The following is a 16,958-nucleotide window of genomic DNA, read 5'->3' as shown; positions in this document are numbered from 1 at the left end:
AATCCACTTACATTTAAGGTAATTATCGATATGTATGTTCCTATTACCATTTTCTTAAGTGTTTTGGGTTTGTTATTGTCGGTCTTTCCCTTCTCTTGTGTTTCCTGCCTAGAGAAGTTCCTTTAGCATTTGTTGTAAAGCTGGTTTGGTGGTGGTGAATTCTCTTAGCTTTTGCTTGTTTGTAAAGGTTTTACTTTTTCTGTCAAATGTGAATGAGATCCTTGCTGGGTAGAGCAATCTTGGTTGTAGGTTTTCCCCTTTCATTACTTTAAATATGTTCTGCCACTCCCTTCTGGCTTGCAGAGTTACTACTGAAAGATCAGCTGTTAACCTTATGGGGATTCTCTTGTATGTTGCTTGTTGCTTTTCCCTTGCTGCTCTCAATATTTTTTCTTTGTATTTAACTTTTGATAGTTTGATTAATACACGTCTTGGCATGTTTCTCCTTGGATTTATCCTGTTTGGGACTGTGTGTGCTTCCTGGACTTGACTGACTATTTCCTTTCCCATGTTAAGGAAGTTTTCAACTATAATCTCTTCAAATATTTTCTCAGACCCTTTCTTTTTCTCTTCTTCTTCTGGGACCCCTATAATTCTAATGTTAGTTCATTTAATATTGTCCCAGGGGTCTCTGAGACTATCCTCATTTCTTTTCATTCTTTTTTCTTTATTCTGCTCTGTGATAGTTATTTCTGCTATTTTATCTTCCAGGTCACTTATCCGTTCTTCTGCCTCAGTTATTCTGCTATTGATTCCTTCTAGAGAATTCTAAATTTCATTTATTGTGTTGTTTATTAATTTTTGTTTGCTCTTTAGTTTTTCTAGGTCCTTGTTAAACGTTTCTTGTATTTTCTCCATTCTATTTCCAAGATTTTAGATCATCTTTACTATCATTACTCTGAATTCTTTTTCAGGTAGACTGCCTATTTCTTCTTCATTTGTTTGGTCTGTTGGGTCTTTACCTTGCTCCTTCATCTGCTGCATATTTCTCTGTCTTCTAATTTTGCTTAACTTACTCTGTTTGGGGTCTCCTTTCCACAGGCTGCAGGTTCATAGTTCCCATTGTTTTTGGTGTCTGTCCCCAGTGGGTAAGGTTGGTTCAGTGGCTTGTGTAGGCTTCCTGGCTGGGGGGACTGGTGCTTGTGTTCTGGTGGGTGGGGCTGGATCTTGTCTTTCTGGTGGGTAGGACCACGTCCGTTGGTGTATTTTGTGGTGTCTATGAACTTAGTATGATTTTAGGTAGCGTCTCTGCTAATGGGTGAGGTTGTGTTTCTGTCTTTCTAGTTGTTTGGCATGGGGCGTCCAGCACTGGAGCTTGCTGGCCGTTGGGTGGAGCTGGGTCTTAGTGTTTACACGGAGATCTCTGGGAGAGCTCTAGCCGATTGATATTATGTGTGGCCAGGAGGTCTCTGGTGATCCAATATCCTGAACTCGGCTCTCCCACCTCAGAGGCTCAGGCCTGACACCAGATTGGCGCAACAAGAGCCTGTCAGCTACACAGCTCAGAATAAAAGGGAGAAGAAAAGAAAGATAGAAAAAATAAATAAATAAAAAGTTAAAAAAGAAAATTATTAAAATAAAAAAGTAATAATAAAAGAAAAAAAAAGAAGAGAACAACCAAACCAATAAACAAATCTACCATTGATAACAAGCACTAAAAACTGTACTAAGATAAGCATAAAAATCAGAAACAAGTCAGTCACAGACAGCAAACCCCAAGTCCACAGTTGCTCCCAAAGTCCACCACCTCAATTTGGGATGATTTGTTATCTATTAAGGTATTCCACAGATGCAGGGTACATCAAGTTGATTGTGGAGATCTACTCTGCTGCTCCTAAGGCTGCTGGGAGAAATTTCCCTTTGGCCTCTTTGTTTGCACAGCTCCCAGGGGCTCAGCTTTGGATTTGGCCCTGCCTCTGCGTGTAAGTCGCCTGAGGGCATCTGTTCCCTCCCAGACAGGAGGGGGTTAAAGCAACGGCTGATTAGGGGGCTCTGGCTCACTCAGGCCTGGGGGAGGGATGGGTACGTTAGTTATAATTGGAATACTGGGCGAGCCTGCGGCTGCAGAGGCCAGCGTGTCATTGCAACAGCCTGAGGTATGCCGTGTGTTCTCCCAGGGAAGCTGTCCCTGGACCACGGGACCCTGGCAGTGGCGGGCTGCACAGGCTCCCAGGGGGGCAGTGTGGATAGTGACCTGTGCTTGCACACAGGATTCTTGGTGGCTGCAGCAGCAGTGTTAGCATTTCATGCCCGTCTCTGGTGTCCGACCTGATAGCTGCGGCTTCCGCCCATCTCTGGAGCTCATTTAGGTGGGGCTCTGAATCCCCTCTCCTCGCACACCCCGAAACAATGGTCTCTTGCCTGTTAGGCAAGTCCAGACATTTTCCCGGACTCCCTCTCGTCTAGCTGTGGGGCATTAGCCCCCTTCAGGCTGTGTTCACGCAGCCAACACCAGTCCTCTCCCTGGGATCCAACCTTCAAAGCTCAAGCCTCAACTCCCAGCCCCCGCCCACCCAGGCCGGGGAGCAGACAAGCCTTTCAGGCTGGTGAGTGCCGGTCGGCACCTATCCTCTGTGCGAGAATCTCTCCGCTTTGCCCTCCTCACCCCTGTTCCTGTGCTTTCTTCCATGGCTCTGAAGCTCCCCCCCGCCCACCCCCCATCTCCACCAGTGAAGGGGCTTCCTAGTGTGTGGAAACCTTTCCTCCTTCACAGCTCCCTCCCAGAGGTGCAGGTCCCATCCCTATTCTTTTGTCTCTGGTTTTTCTTTTTTCTTTTGCCCTACCCAGGTACCTGGGGAGTTTCTTGCCTTTTGGGAAGTCCGAGGTCTGCCAGTGTTCAGTAGGTGTTCTGTAGGAGTTGTCCCACGTGTAGATGCATTTTTGATGTATTTGTGGGGAGGAAGGTGATCTCCATGTCTTACTCCCTCTGCCGTCTTGAAGGCCTCCCCCTCTTTATTGTTCTTGTTGGAACATATTCTCTAGTAATTATTTCAGATATTACACATGGGAGGTGAACCATCTAAGTCCTATTGAATGAACCTCATTTTGGGTTTTAGTCTGAGTGGGTGTAGAAGGTTAGATTCAAACTTATTTTCAAAATTATTTTATTTTATAACTTTGAAGCTGTTTTTGATTAAAAGTCTGATGTCAATGGGATTCTTAGTTCTTTGTTTCCTCTTTCTGGAATATTTTAGAATTTTCACTTAATCCTTAGTCACCTTACTGTGATGTGCTTGAGACTTGGTGATGGATCCTTTCTATCTGAGAGCTCATGTCTTTAGTTTGGGGAAATGCTCTTCTATTATATTTTGAGCAATTTCTCTAATCCAACTTTCTTCATTCTGTCTGGAACTTGTATCAGACATATTTTGGAATGTCTACATTTATTTTCCATGGCTCTTAATATTCCTCCATTCTTTCTAATTTTTACGACCTTTCAACGTGCATTCTAAAAGATTTTCTTGTCTAAGTTTCTTGCTTACTAATTCCCTCTTAGACTCTGCATGTTCTGTAGATCAGCAGAATAGATTATAGGAACCTATTCTTCCCATTGTAGTAAAGCTTAACCTGGGCATGAGGCTGCAACACTGAAAACTGCATTTTATAACCTCTTTTCTATGTTGGTGAGGCCAAGGAACTAAGGCCTGGAAAAAAAGAAATGTGAGGGGAAATGATGTGTGCCCCTTCTGGGTATTGCTCTTAAAGTGACTGGATTGCAGTTCTTTTGTCTTTTCCCCCATTCTACTGACTAGAAGATCAGCCACTAGGAAACACAAGTAGGAAGCCATTTGTAATACAGCACAGAGCTTCCTACTAGTCCTAAACTGCTTGCCAATCCCTGGGCCAATCCCTGGAGTATCATGCGAGAAGGGAAAAACTAAGTTGTTTAAACAACTGTGTTTTAGTATCCTTAATGAGTTTAACAAGTTTAATAGCCCCCAAGATAAACACATTGTACTGATTTTTTTTTTAATTTCAAAGATAAAAATGTTGTCACAGTCTTTTGTTCCTTCTTTTGTATTGATTCAACAGCCTTTCCTTTCTCTCTGAAAATGTTAACTCTATCTAGTCTGGTCTTGTTTTTTGTTTTGCTTTGTTTTGTTTTACTCTAAAAGAGTGGTTCTAAAACTTTGGCATGCAGCAGAACATGTGGAAAATTTGTAAATATACAGAATCCATGCCCACCCCAGAATTTCTGATTCATTAACTGTGGGGTGGGCCTGAGAATACGCATTTCTAACAATTTTCCAGATGCTGCTGCTGCTGGTGGGCTGGCCACCATACTTTGAGAACCTCTGTTCTAGTAACTCTCTTTCACACAAATGTAAATTCTTCTACACTGAATGAGGAACCTTTTATTCTGTTGGCTGTTGTCAAATCTTTGGTTACTCTTGGGTGTGTACTCAAGAGTATTTGAAATTTCTGATGTCCAAAGTGCTACAACACATTTGTTTACTGTAGCCTTACCTCAGTGGCTTTCAGGGATGTGCAAGGCTTGATTCTGGGAGGCAGCTAGTTTTCTGGAGAGGGGGCTTCTATTCATTCTGGGCGTCACCAGCTTTCTGGGACACCAACCACTTTTGCCTAGAGGCAAATACCTCTGATGCTCTTTACCTAAATTGTTTTAGAGGAGCCTGTCCCTTTTGCATTTTTCAAGCAGTCACCTTGTTAGTTGCCCTAAGACCCCTTCTGCTCACAGGATCCACTAGTTTTGGGGTTGAAACATCTTAGAGACACTTCTGTGTTTTCTAGCTTGCCTCTCCAGTGCATGATTAGGCTGTAGATTCCTTCAAATTCCACCCTTGCTCTGTGGGGGGTTTTCCGGTGTGGACCAGAAAACCTGAGACAAATTTTAAAAGAGCTGTAACACTAATTCCTTCTTCAATTTATTCCACGTGCCTCCTTTCTTGAAGGGAATTCTTTAAAGTTTCTGTTCTGTTGGAGGACTCCTTCAGTATGATCCAATATCTTTATTGATTTCTGCTTCTATAATTTTTCTGTAGTCATCAGGGGTTAGGATGAGGGGAAGGGACGTGTCAGCATATTCTCTACCCTCAAACTTGATCTAGCCTCTCTATATTTTACTTTTTTTAAATGAGTTTACTAAATAAAAACAAAAAATCTCTCAGTTATATCGCAAGCTTTTTGTAACTCTAGTACTGTATTATATACCTTCAGACATATATATTTTTCTTACAATTTAATAAATACATGTTTGCTTCGGTGGTTTCCACATATAACCTACCCACTGTGTAGTTAGTAAATACCATTTTTTAAAAGGTATGAGCCTATGCTAATGACAATTAAGAAAAAGTAGGTAACAGTACATAGTATTCATAACAGTAATAGTATTTATTGAGGACATGTGGTGTACCAGGCTTGAGGTAAGCACTTTATATGCATAGTATTATTATCACTGTTTTGCACCTGAGGGTACTAAAGTACAAAGATGGCAAGTAACTTACCCAAATTAACTAACTAGTGAGTAGCAGAGGGAAGATTTAAACTAAGCTGTACTCCAGACCTTGTGCTCTTAACTTCATACTAACTGCCTCCTGTGAAGGTATACTTGCTACTAGATTTCAAAGTCAGATAGCTGATGTGCATTATCTATGACCTTTCTGTTATAATGTATGTGAGAATACATGGAATAGAGCTGAAACTAGACTCTCAGTATTTTTTAGTACTTATTGAATTGGAATAGAAATAGTCATTGTTGCCTTTCATTGTGTAATAAGGTTGACCATATTTTATTTTCTTTAAGTATAGGTAATTGTGATACAGACTTACTACAGACGATGGCATGCTAAAGCTGTGGTAGACAATTTAAAAAGACAGAAAATGTTAAGGTTGCAGTGGGAAGCACAGGAAGAACTAAGGAAGATAAGAGAAAAAGAAGAGTGGATGAAATTGGATTATTACCGGAGGCATAATCCTCAAACAAAAGAAGATTTTGAACTTCTTTACAATGCACTGGAACGTAAGTTTGAAATAGGCTTTGCATAAAATATTAATTTTATAATTTTTCATTAGTAGGAAAAACAGGTTTACTAAAGACAAAAGGGGAACCTTATTATTTTAGGAAGATGTCTGGGGTATCTGGACTAGAGAATTTTAAAAGATGAATAATGTCTTACATTTGGGACAGGAATTAAGGCTGGTGTGAAATTGGAAACGCTTTTATATTAACAATGGATGAATAAAATGTGACTACAGCTCTGTGAATTATTCAGTTTTAGTATGTTATCTCATTTGCTACTCATCCCCATGAGATAAAAAGAGAAAGTATTGTCCAGTCTGTTTCTCTGATGGTCTTGGGAATTTGTGAACTCAGAGTTGAACTGTCTTGAACCCCTCAGTCCAGCATTCTGTCTCTGATTCTGCTCTTTACAGGAGATACCTTTTTATTCCCTTCTACTAATGATTATAAATATATATATATGTATATGTATATATATTCCCTACACATTTGATTTTATGGCTTATTTCATCCATAGGATGTGTGCTAGTCGTTGACACAGTTAAAAACTTCCGTTACTTGAACAAGCCAATCACTCCCTACTTTGGGCAGTATATACACTGTTCTTCTTGAAGCTTTTCCCCAATACCCACCTTCTAATCTCAGCTTAAATATCACCTACTCAAAGCCTTTTGTGACTGACAGTGCAACTGGGACATCCTATTACCATCTTATGGTTCTCACTGCATACCAACTTTTCATTTATAACACCACAATACGTTTTTTTTAACATTAATTTCACTACTGGACTGTAAGCTCCGTAAATGAATGACTCATTTATTTTTTGGATGATCTCTTTTTCTGTGTTTAGCTCACATGCCCAACAAATACTGGTAGAATGAATAAGTGAATGAATGAAGGGAAACCCAAGGATGTAGCCATGCAACTGTCTCTAGCTTCTGCTTTCCCAAGAGTACCTCTAAAGTAGAAGTAACCAGAACAGAAGAGTTATTTGTTACCTTAGATACCAGAAAGTGAAGTTGGGCTCTTGTGATGACATAGAAGAATTAAAAAAATTAAAAGTAGCCTCAGTTATTTTTTTAGTTGAATACGGTCTTTTTATCCAAAGAAATAATAGTCTTTGACTTCTCTATGATTATTCATAATATTAACTTTAAGTAAATTTTCTTACTATAACGTTGTTTCTTTATATACTGTTTATTTGTGGACGTTACTATGTGCTCTGTTACTCAGGTCATCCTTTCCTCTCTAATCGAATACAATTTTAGGTGTCAGATATCAGGTCTATTTAAATAGCTATATGATAATATGCTATTTACTGAAGATGATACAATTAAACACTAGGTCTAACAAGCAATAGTAATACATCTATCTCTTTGATAAATGGAAGAAAATGGAAATGAAATTTCTTACATAAAAGAGACATCTCTTAGTTTTCTTCCAGGCCTAAAATTCTAAATTAGAACTCTAAGAATAATTTAAAGTTCTGTTTTGTTGTAGTTAAAATTCTGGTTCACAAGCTCAGTAATTTACATAGCTCTTCTATTTACTATAGTTTTCATTCCATATTCTTTACTCCAGTGTTTGAAACTGTTGCCCCCTTGTGGCTCATAGTGACAATTGCATAGTTTGAATTACAACTCCTAATAAAGTTTAACTTTTCCTCCAGGTAACCTGTTGCTTAGTAATAAAAGCAAAATGATATCAATTTAGGAAAATGAATTTAACTATATAAGATAATATGCTGTATCAAAGACAAGACTATCTCTGGGCAACAGTGTTTGATTTTTTTTTTTTTTTTTTTTGCGGTACTCGGGCCTCTCACTGTTGTGGCCCCTCCCGTTGCGGAGCACAGGCTCCGGATGCGCAGGCTCAGCGGCCATGGCTCACGGGCCCAGCCGCTCCGTGGCATGTGGGATCTTCCCGGACCGGGGCACGAACCCGTGTCCCCTGCATCGGCAGGCGGACTTTCAACCACTGCATCACCAGGGAAGCCCCAACAGTGTTTGATTTTTATGTCTTTTTTTTTTTTTTTTCTTATATCAGTATGTTGAGGGCAACTTCTTTCATTGATCTGACTGGTCACTCTTATCTCAGACTCGGTATAGGAGTCATTATCTTGAGGAAATGTCTCTTATCAACATGGATTAGGCTCAGAGCCTCTTTTCCTTGCCCCATTATTCTCTGTGCATACCATTCTCTTAACTGTCCATGTCTGTACCTAGGACACCAGATAGGACCTTGTTCATTATGTCTAATAAATGTTTGTTGAATTGAATCTTCTACCCTTTGTCTTGTTTTAACTAGTGGAAATGGTGTTTTCTGACTCGTCTCTAATTATTACCTCTTGATCTCAAGGTCCCTTGACTTCTAGCTTCTGGCGACTCGCTGGCCCCAGTCCTTTGACAGATCTGGCCCTGGGCTTTCAGTCTGAATCTTTCTTGGTTTTTTTCCATTCAGGCTTCCAGTCTGTGATAAGAATTTTAAAAAGCAGATGCGTATAAACTGCCAGTGACAGACAAAATATTGTATGTTCTGCTGTTTCTTGTTTGGAAATAGCAAGTTTATTAGATCTCAGAAATTTTAAAATGTGTATGGACTTTATATTTTAGTGCTATCCTTTCATTTTATAATTGAACTTCAGACCCTGGAAATTAGGTAATTTGTTCAAGAATGTAAGTTAAGGTTATAAGATAAATGTATTCTTTGAAAGGAACCGGTTGCTTTCATATCTTTCTCTTTAAAAATATTGGAGGTTATTGACATCTGTTATGGGCTGAATTATGTTCCCCCCAAATTCAGATGTTGAAGTTCTAACATCCAGTACCTCAGAATGTGACTGTATTTGGAGATAGGGCCTTTAAAGAACTAATGAAGAAAAAGTGAGCTCCTATGGGACCCTAGTCCCGTATGACTGGTATCCTTATAAGAAGAGGAGATTAGGACACAGACATGCACAGAGAGAAGGTCATGTGAAGACAGTGGAGGAAGGTGGCTCTTTATAAGCCCAGGATAGAGGCCCTCAGGAGAAACTAATCCTGCTATCACCTTGATCTTGAACTTCCATCCTTCAGAACTGTGAGGAAATAAATTTCTGTTATTTAAGCCTCCCAGTCTGGTACTTTGCAATGACAGCCCTAGCAAACTAATGTAGGATTCCAATTTTTTTTGTTTGCTTTTATTATCATTCCCAGGGAGCATATATTTTATGAAAGCAGGAAGAATCTCTCATTTTTCTCAATGTCTTCTCTGTATAGTTCTGGAAACTGTCAAATCAGTTATGAAATCAGTTTTATATAGCTGTTCCTGGTGTCTGTGTTTTTCTATTCCTTATTAGTAGTGGGTCATGGTATTTTTCTGATGCCATGTTCTATCCTTTACTGTAGATTTACAGGGAGTTTGTTCATCTAATGGAGAATTTTATTGGAATTAAGGTCCATTATTTTCATATTTCTAATTAGCTTCATTGGGTTGTTTCCTTTTTAAAAGTCATACTAATAATTTAAGCAAAATACAAAATCTGAATATATATGGATATAACTGTATTTGAATACACATATGTATAGCTCCAGATTCACCCAGGACTTAAGGATTAATCTAGCAGATCAGTATATTGCTTTTTGAGGTTGGCAGAATAGCTTAAATATCCTAGTGGCCTAAATTTATTACTGGTCCCAAAGGTTTCTAATGTAAAACTGGGAAGTAAAATACGCTTACTAATATCATTCAGATTTATTTGCTTTCTGGGGACATCCATATAATCCCATGAGGTAAATATTCTCAGTTATTATTTCCACAAGCAAGCAATCTTCCTCTTTATTCATATACTGCCTTTTAGTATATGGATATTGTCAAAGTTTTAAAGCTTTTTGGTTGGTAAAACTACTCTTAAATGATAAGCTCATCAATCATGGATTTTCTGGACTTTCATAACATAATTTAGCCCTTAAATTTACAATCCTTTTGCTGAACACAATTTAGCTTTTAAATTTACAAATCCTCTTTTCGAATAGACCTAACTGTACAGTATCTGAATAATGTATTCCTGGTAAGAGACAGAATGGGATTCTTATAAAGAACACAAGTGACAAGTCCTTGACCTGATCAGGATGATTTCAAATTGAAATTTGAGAGGAGGAAGAAATAATATGATAAAATTATAAAACTAGATATCATGAAAGGCAGTGGTTATAACAGAGGAGGGCCAGAAACAACATGACTTGAGATATTTACCTTTCGATGCAGGGACTAGTATTAAAGTAAACTTGAAATTTTAATAGAAGAAGGAAAATATTTCTAATTATATAAATTATATATAAATGTAATATATTCTGAAATATCCCTGCAACACGATGAGAGAGTAATCATGCCTGGAATATAACAACAGAAGAATACATTTTACTTGATTGAATCATATCTAATAGAAGATAAGAGGAAGTAATCTTATGTCAAGAGTTGATTTACCCAAAGGAAGTCTTTAAAACTAATGGTGAAAAATGTCAGGCTTTTGGGTAAAGATAAATGTAATGACAAACAAAAATTCTGTCCCAGTGGAAGGATTTTACAGTCTATCCAACTAGGGAGAGGCAGAGACACGTTTGCTCCTTCAAGAAGGCATTATGTCTTTCTCACTTTTGTATGTACCATCAAACTTTATAGAGTTCTTTCAGATAACAATTGCTCAAAAATTGTAGTTGAGTATTTTGAATTGGCGAAGAAGTGATAGGATTTTGACAAGTATTGATATAATAACCAGATCAGGGAACTAGGATTTTTGAAGTTCAGATAAAAAATAGGCTTGATTCCATGGCCAGAGTGTAGTTCATGAGACTCTGAAGCTTCATCATTCTGACAATAAAGTAATAAATCGTCTCTACATAAAAGGAAAGAATTACATGGCTAATGAAGTAAATATGGCTTTCCAGTAGTAAAGCACCTAATAAGTTCACATTGAAAAGAATTGTGATGAATGTCAAAGACTAGAGTGACTTTTTGGAATTGTTTGTTCAGAATAAAGAACAGTAGGTCACTGCTTCTACTTTTGTTTTGCTTCCATGTTCTGTGAAGAGCAGAAAACAAATATGGCTCAAATGAGTTCAGGTTCACAGTCCAAATGTATGTCCCAGGGGATCAAAGCCATACTGTTACCTTTCAGTATTCATGGAGAATGGGAGGTGTGCCCAGAAGACATGACCTTCCAGAGGAGGCTTGTGATTAACTGTCACATACATTACATCTTTTTATAACTCTGCCCGGCTCCCTGCCCCAATACACACTTTTCAGGTGCCTGATTTAAATATGAGGCTTACTTATGTAAAATTCCCCCAAATTGACCTTACTGCAATTTTTGTTTCATCCTATGCATTTTGATATGTAGTGCTTTTATTTTTCTTTCCTTAATTGTTGACACTCATACCTTTTACTTCTTATTTGATTAAAATGTTATTTTTGATAGTATTGCTTACATTTCCAAGCAGATGGGAATATATTTCTTTTTTAAACTTTTGTTATTAATTGTAGTTGAATTGTACTGTGTCAAAAAATGCAGTTTTCGATGTTTCTGATTTGGGGGATTTATGTTTTCTTCCATTCCTACTCCTAGAATTTATATAACTTTATATAAATGCTTCATAGAACTTCGAAAATAAGATATATTTTCAGACTTTGGTGTTCAGAGCTTGATGTATATTAATTAATTTAAATTGGTTAATCATACTGTGTCAGATATTTTTTGTTTTTAATTCTTCTTTACTTGACTGTCATAGATTAACTCATTTGTATTTTATTTATGTTTATATAATATAAAATATACTCACTACAGTAGTATTTATAACTGATACAAGTTTTGCTTTTTATAGCTTGATGGGATGTGATTTTCAGTGTAAATATTCATGAGAGTCATACCTTTCATCATAAAATTATCTTCTATCCCAAGGGATGAATTTTGAGTGTTTTCCCCCCTATTTTCAATATATTAATATTGCTGTATCTGTCTTTTTTTTTTTTTTTTTTTTTTTTTTTGCGGTACACAGGCCTCTCACTGTTGTGGCCTCTCCCGTTGCGGAGCACAGGCTCCAGATGCGCAGGCTCAGCGGCCATGGCTCACAGGCCTAGCCGCTCTGCAGCATGTGGGATCTTCCCGGACCGGGGCATGAACCCGTGTCCCCTGCATCGGCAGGCGGACTCTCAACCACCGCGCCACCCGGGAAGCCCTGTATCTGTCTTTTTTGTTGTTCATATTTACCATCCTTTTATGTTTAACCTTAGTCTTTGGCATCACTTTGTGCCTTCCAAAAACATCATGTCATTGAATTTTTAAAAAACCATAATATTTTATTTTCAGTCAAAAAAATCGAACCATTTCATATTTTTCAATATAATGATTATGCCTGATTTTGCTTCTCTCATCTTGCTTTATGCTTTTTATTTCTAATTTTTTTGTCTTTTTCTGCACAAACATTTATGATTGTTACTCTTTTCTGCAATGATTTGAAATGTAAGCATTCTTTTTTTATTCCTTCTTAAAGTTTTTCAAAGACGTTCTTAAAACAGGTAAACTATCAAATGGATTCATAGCCTACCATTTTCTCTAGTTCTGAGTCCTGAGTTAAGGTTTACTACCTTCTGCTAGAGGGTCCATTTTCTGAGATGAAACAACAGCAGTTTGGGGGACGACATTTGTGCCTTCTTGAGTGTCTTCCAGTCGAATCTGCACTGTGTCTTACGGAAATTGCCCTGAGATTTCTATCACATGGATCACACCTCTCTCTGATTTTCAGTACTGCTTCCGGTCTCTCCCTCTCCTCCCCCATTTCATGTTTCCTGTATCATTTCTAGAAGAACTTAGGAGAGAGGAGTTGGAGTTAACAGCCTGTATATAAACCTCCATCTTGTCAGAAATTTGGTATGCCATATATTAAAGAGGAACTAGGCCTGGATAGGACATGAAATTATGTCAAATAATATGCAATTTAAGAAAGGGAAGTGTTTTTGTCTGGAAAAGAGAAAGCCTAAGTGGACTGTGACAGCTGTCTTCAATGCCATGCGGTGCAAAGAATAGACTGACTGTTTAGCCTCACAGGCTAGGACCAGGACCAGGGTGAGCAAGTTAAACCTGTCCAAGCTGCTGGGAGATGGGGAGGGGTGTTGAACTGTTTAAAATCTAAGGTTCTTTCCAACATTATTTTTCCTTTAATATAAATAAGTTTGACACTTTTGAAATATGGGATATAAAACAGTTTTCTTCCCCAAATTTAACATGTATAAGAATTGAATGGAACACTTGTTAAAATAAAAAGTTCTGAGCCCAGCCACTTTGATTTATTTAAGTTTGGGATAGGATCTTGCACTCTGTATTTTCTGAGGTTAATTTTGAGAATATGGTGTAATCTTTAGGTAAAGTGAGTTTATAAAAGTACTATTCTTTGGCATTTTATGGTTTTGTTTTAGGATGTATTTCATGCAACACATTCTATTTTTAATTTTTATTTTATATTGGAATATAGTTGATTTACGATGTTGTGTTAGTTTCTGCTACACAGAAAAGTGAATCAGTTATACATATACATATATATATTCTTTTTCAGATTCTTTTCCCATATAAGTTATTACAGAGTACTGAGTAGAGTTCCCTATGCTATACTGTAGGTCCTTGTTGATCATCTGTTTTATATATAGTAATGTGCAACACAGTCTTTGTTGATAGTAACCAACACTTTAAAATATTGTAGATATTATTCTAACTTAATTCATTGGTTTGAGTAAAGTGTAAATGTAATTACTTTATAACATTTGCTGATATAATTAGGGTTTTGTAAAGAATGGAAAATCGTTCTAAAAGTGCTAATAATGAAGAAAACAATTGAAGTCAACATTTCTACATAAAACTGTCAATTTGGGTACTGGGGGAAGCAGACACCAAGATGGAGTTTGAAGTGAAAGATACAGGGAAGAGAGAGCAGGGAAAGGCAAAGAAAGTCTTCAGATTGAGATGTAGGTTGACACCTGTGAAAGCAGAGAGGGAAGGAATGAGGACGAGGGATGGATATCTTCAAACAGGTAGAGTTCTGAGGAAGTCTGAGCCGGCCTGACGGTCAGCTCTGATTGACCACAGAAGAGACCACTATTGGGCAGACATGGCCAGGCCCTGCTTCCCCCATGGTTCTTACTCATTGACTGGGAGTAAGTGTGGGAAAAGTGTGGCCTCTGCTCCAATATGGCGGCAGATCCGAAGTGCTATAGCTGGTACTGTCAGCTGTACTCCTAGCTACAGGTACTCTCTTGAAGGGAGATCTGAGCAGGACACGTTCATGGCTGCCACAAATCCAAGCCATATTTCTTCCAATACTGGGGGGTGTGCATGCTTACTTGGAGGCATAATTTGACATGATCTGTACTGATGTCTTACAGCTTCTGTTAGTTTGACTCTACTTTTATTGCTTTACGTCTCTCAGCTTTCATTTCATCCTATTTTTTTTCATATATCAGGTGTACAATATGAATGATTCTATTCATATATAATTTTATTTAAATTGTTATAAAAATAAAATACACTTGTCTGGAGGTGATAGTAAAAAATGTTCTGTAAAGATGTGGGATTATAAAAACTCAAGAGTCTTTTATGTTATTCCTCTAGTCTGGAGGCAAGAAGAACTTGCACGCATTAACCAGTCTTTCACTGGAGCTGAAAGGAAAGCTGCTTTGTGTGAACTCCTGGAAAAAGAGACCCAGATAATTGCTTCCATTGGGAGACATAGATACATCGCTTATACGGCTAACCAGGAAGCATCGATACAAGCTTTTTTGGATAAGGTTATTGAAGTAACAATTATTTAAATATGAATGTATCCTGAATTTAAAAACATAGAATAATGAACTAAAGAAGAGACTTACATTGTAAGAATTTGTGTGAATTTTGTTTAGTATTTTGGTGACATATTTATTTAAATTTTGTATATATTTTTCTTCTTATACAGCTTTAGATTTTCACTGCAGCCTAGAATAACGATTGACAAGTCACATAAAATTAACGTGTTCTTAAGAAAAGAGCTATGAAGGGAAAAATGGAGACACCACCTTTGTGGCTCTGTTCATTTAGACTTAGGCTGGCTATAGAAATTAGATGAATTGCACACCCTGATAAAATGTAGAGTACTGAAGTCACAAAATGTCTGGATCTGCAGTGCCCCATAGTAAGCAACCTGGGGGAAATAGCTATAGACTAGTGTTTCTGCTTTTGTTCACCAGCTCATTAAGTGACTAGAAATTTCTGACCCAAAGGATATATGATTATTGAAAACCATGAAAACATACAATTAAGGGAAAAACTAAAGTAATTACCCTTTTGTGGTGAAACTGCCTGCTTGATATTGAATAGCCTGTTTCCATAGTGACCAATTTCCTTTTATAAACTTGATCTTTCCAAACAATTAAAAGCCAATCCAGCCACCAGAAGAAAAGGGATGGAGTTCTTCAAGATATTCTCATGTAGTGATTCTGGTTGTATGATTCTTGTTATTTGAGAACATTTGTTCTTAAAAACCATATTTTTTGATACTATAAATGCCCCCCACTCACCTTACTTATACGCTCTCCTGTTTGATCTCAATTTTTCTTGTGGTTTTAACTACTGCCTGCATCCTGGAACTCCCTACAGTTCCAGGCCAGACCTCTCCTAGGAGCTTCCAAATCACATCCTGAATTGCCTACTATCATTGCTCTTTGGATGTCCCCAGAGTAAACCTCAAGTTGACATGTCAACCCCTGAGTCATATCATCTTACCTTTCTTTGACCCCTCACCTCCAAACTGATCCTCTTCTGTAACACTCGCATAATTTATCTTCTGTGAATATTTCATCATCTACCTAAGTTGCTTCAGACAGAAACCTGGGCATTGTTCTTGACGTCCCACTTAGCCACCAAACTGTCTGTTCTATTACTTTAATAATCTCCTCAGTTCTTTACTTCTTCCTTTCCAAACTCACTACCACTGCCTACAGGGAAGTGGCTCTGCCATGCACCTTGATGACCTTGCGTGTATCCAAATACGCCACGTAAACAAAGACTTGAACCACAGCTAATCTGAGTCTTGGTGGAATGCCTTGTGATCCTGCTGGCACTGGAGAGGATGGGAAGCTTCTGAGATGTTATGGAACAGCTCCCCTCTCCTGCTTCCCTATCTCCTCTGAGAGGCTGTCATGAGACAGGTCTTGCCTTGTGTGTGTAAGCTTGACACTGATTTAATTGGATCTGGATTTCCTTCCCATCTGGATTACTTTATGTCCCCAAATGAGCCTTTCGATCTCCAGTCTCACTTCTTAATTCCCTCCTCCATCATCCGTATTGCTGCCATAGGGACCTCATTCAACACAACTCTGCCCTTGGCCCTCCTTGTTGCCCTCAAGGAACAAGGACTTTTATAGTCGATTCTTGGCACACCTGACCCATCCCACAGTTGTTTATCATCTCTGCTTGCACACTACAGCCATACTGTTTCAGCTATGCTCAGTTACTTGCACGTTCACAGAAAGACCACATGCTCTCAATGCCTTTGCATCTGCTGTGGCCTCTACATGGAACATCCTTTCCTTCCTTCTTCAGTAACCAAGTAGTCACCCTTCAAAACAAGCTCAGATGTCCCTTATTCCGGGAAGGATCACTGATCCTCCTACTTTAGCCTGTACTATATACCTTCATAAGACTCTGTTTCATTTTTGTCTTAGTACATTGTGGTCAGTTTTTATTATATCTGTTTACATGTCTGAATCCTTCCTAGATTCTGAGTTTCTTAAGGCAAGAGCCATCTTTTATCTGCATAGCCTCATATCCTAGCTCAGTGCTCATCACAGAGTATCAATAAGTGCTTGTGGAGGAAGGTAGGGAGGAAAAATAAGGGAAATAAATAATGGTTTGTAATTTTTTTTAAAAAATTTATTTTATTTATTTATTTTTGGTTGCATTGGGTCTTTGTTGCTGTGC

The 16,958-nt window shown here is 38.1% G+C and overlaps 1 protein-coding gene and 1 non-coding gene across 3 annotated transcripts in view; one reads left to right on the top strand and one right to left on the bottom strand.

Moving 5' to 3' along the window:
- The window catches only part of IQUB (IQ motif and ubiquitin domain containing), a 125,799-nt gene that overhangs the window by 21,141 nt on the left and 87,700 nt on the right, over positions 1 to 16,958 (top strand). For both annotated transcript variants that reach the window (XR_012334054.1, XM_019924662.3), the window contains exons 7-8: positions 5,770 to 5,980; positions 14,616 to 14,791. Coding sequence is in view for 1 of the 2 variants with exons in the window: in XM_019924662.3 (XP_019780221.2) it covers positions 5,770 to 5,980; positions 14,616 to 14,791 (387 nt within the window). In the remaining variant the exon portion in view is untranslated. The remainder of the gene's footprint in view (positions 1 to 5,769; positions 5,981 to 14,615; positions 14,792 to 16,958) is intronic.
- Positions 4,813 to 4,872, bottom strand: LOC117313650 (U7 small nuclear RNA). The gene has a single exon (XR_004528238.1). It is a non-coding gene; the product is annotated as a U7 small nuclear RNA (small nuclear RNA).

This window comes from Tursiops truncatus, chromosome 9 (assembly GCF_011762595.2).
Source record: "Tursiops truncatus isolate mTurTru1 chromosome 9, mTurTru1.mat.Y, whole genome shotgun sequence".
NCBI lineage: Eukaryota > Metazoa > Chordata > Mammalia > Artiodactyla > Delphinidae > Tursiops > Tursiops truncatus.
This window is presented reverse-complemented; position numbering and strand designations above follow the sequence as displayed.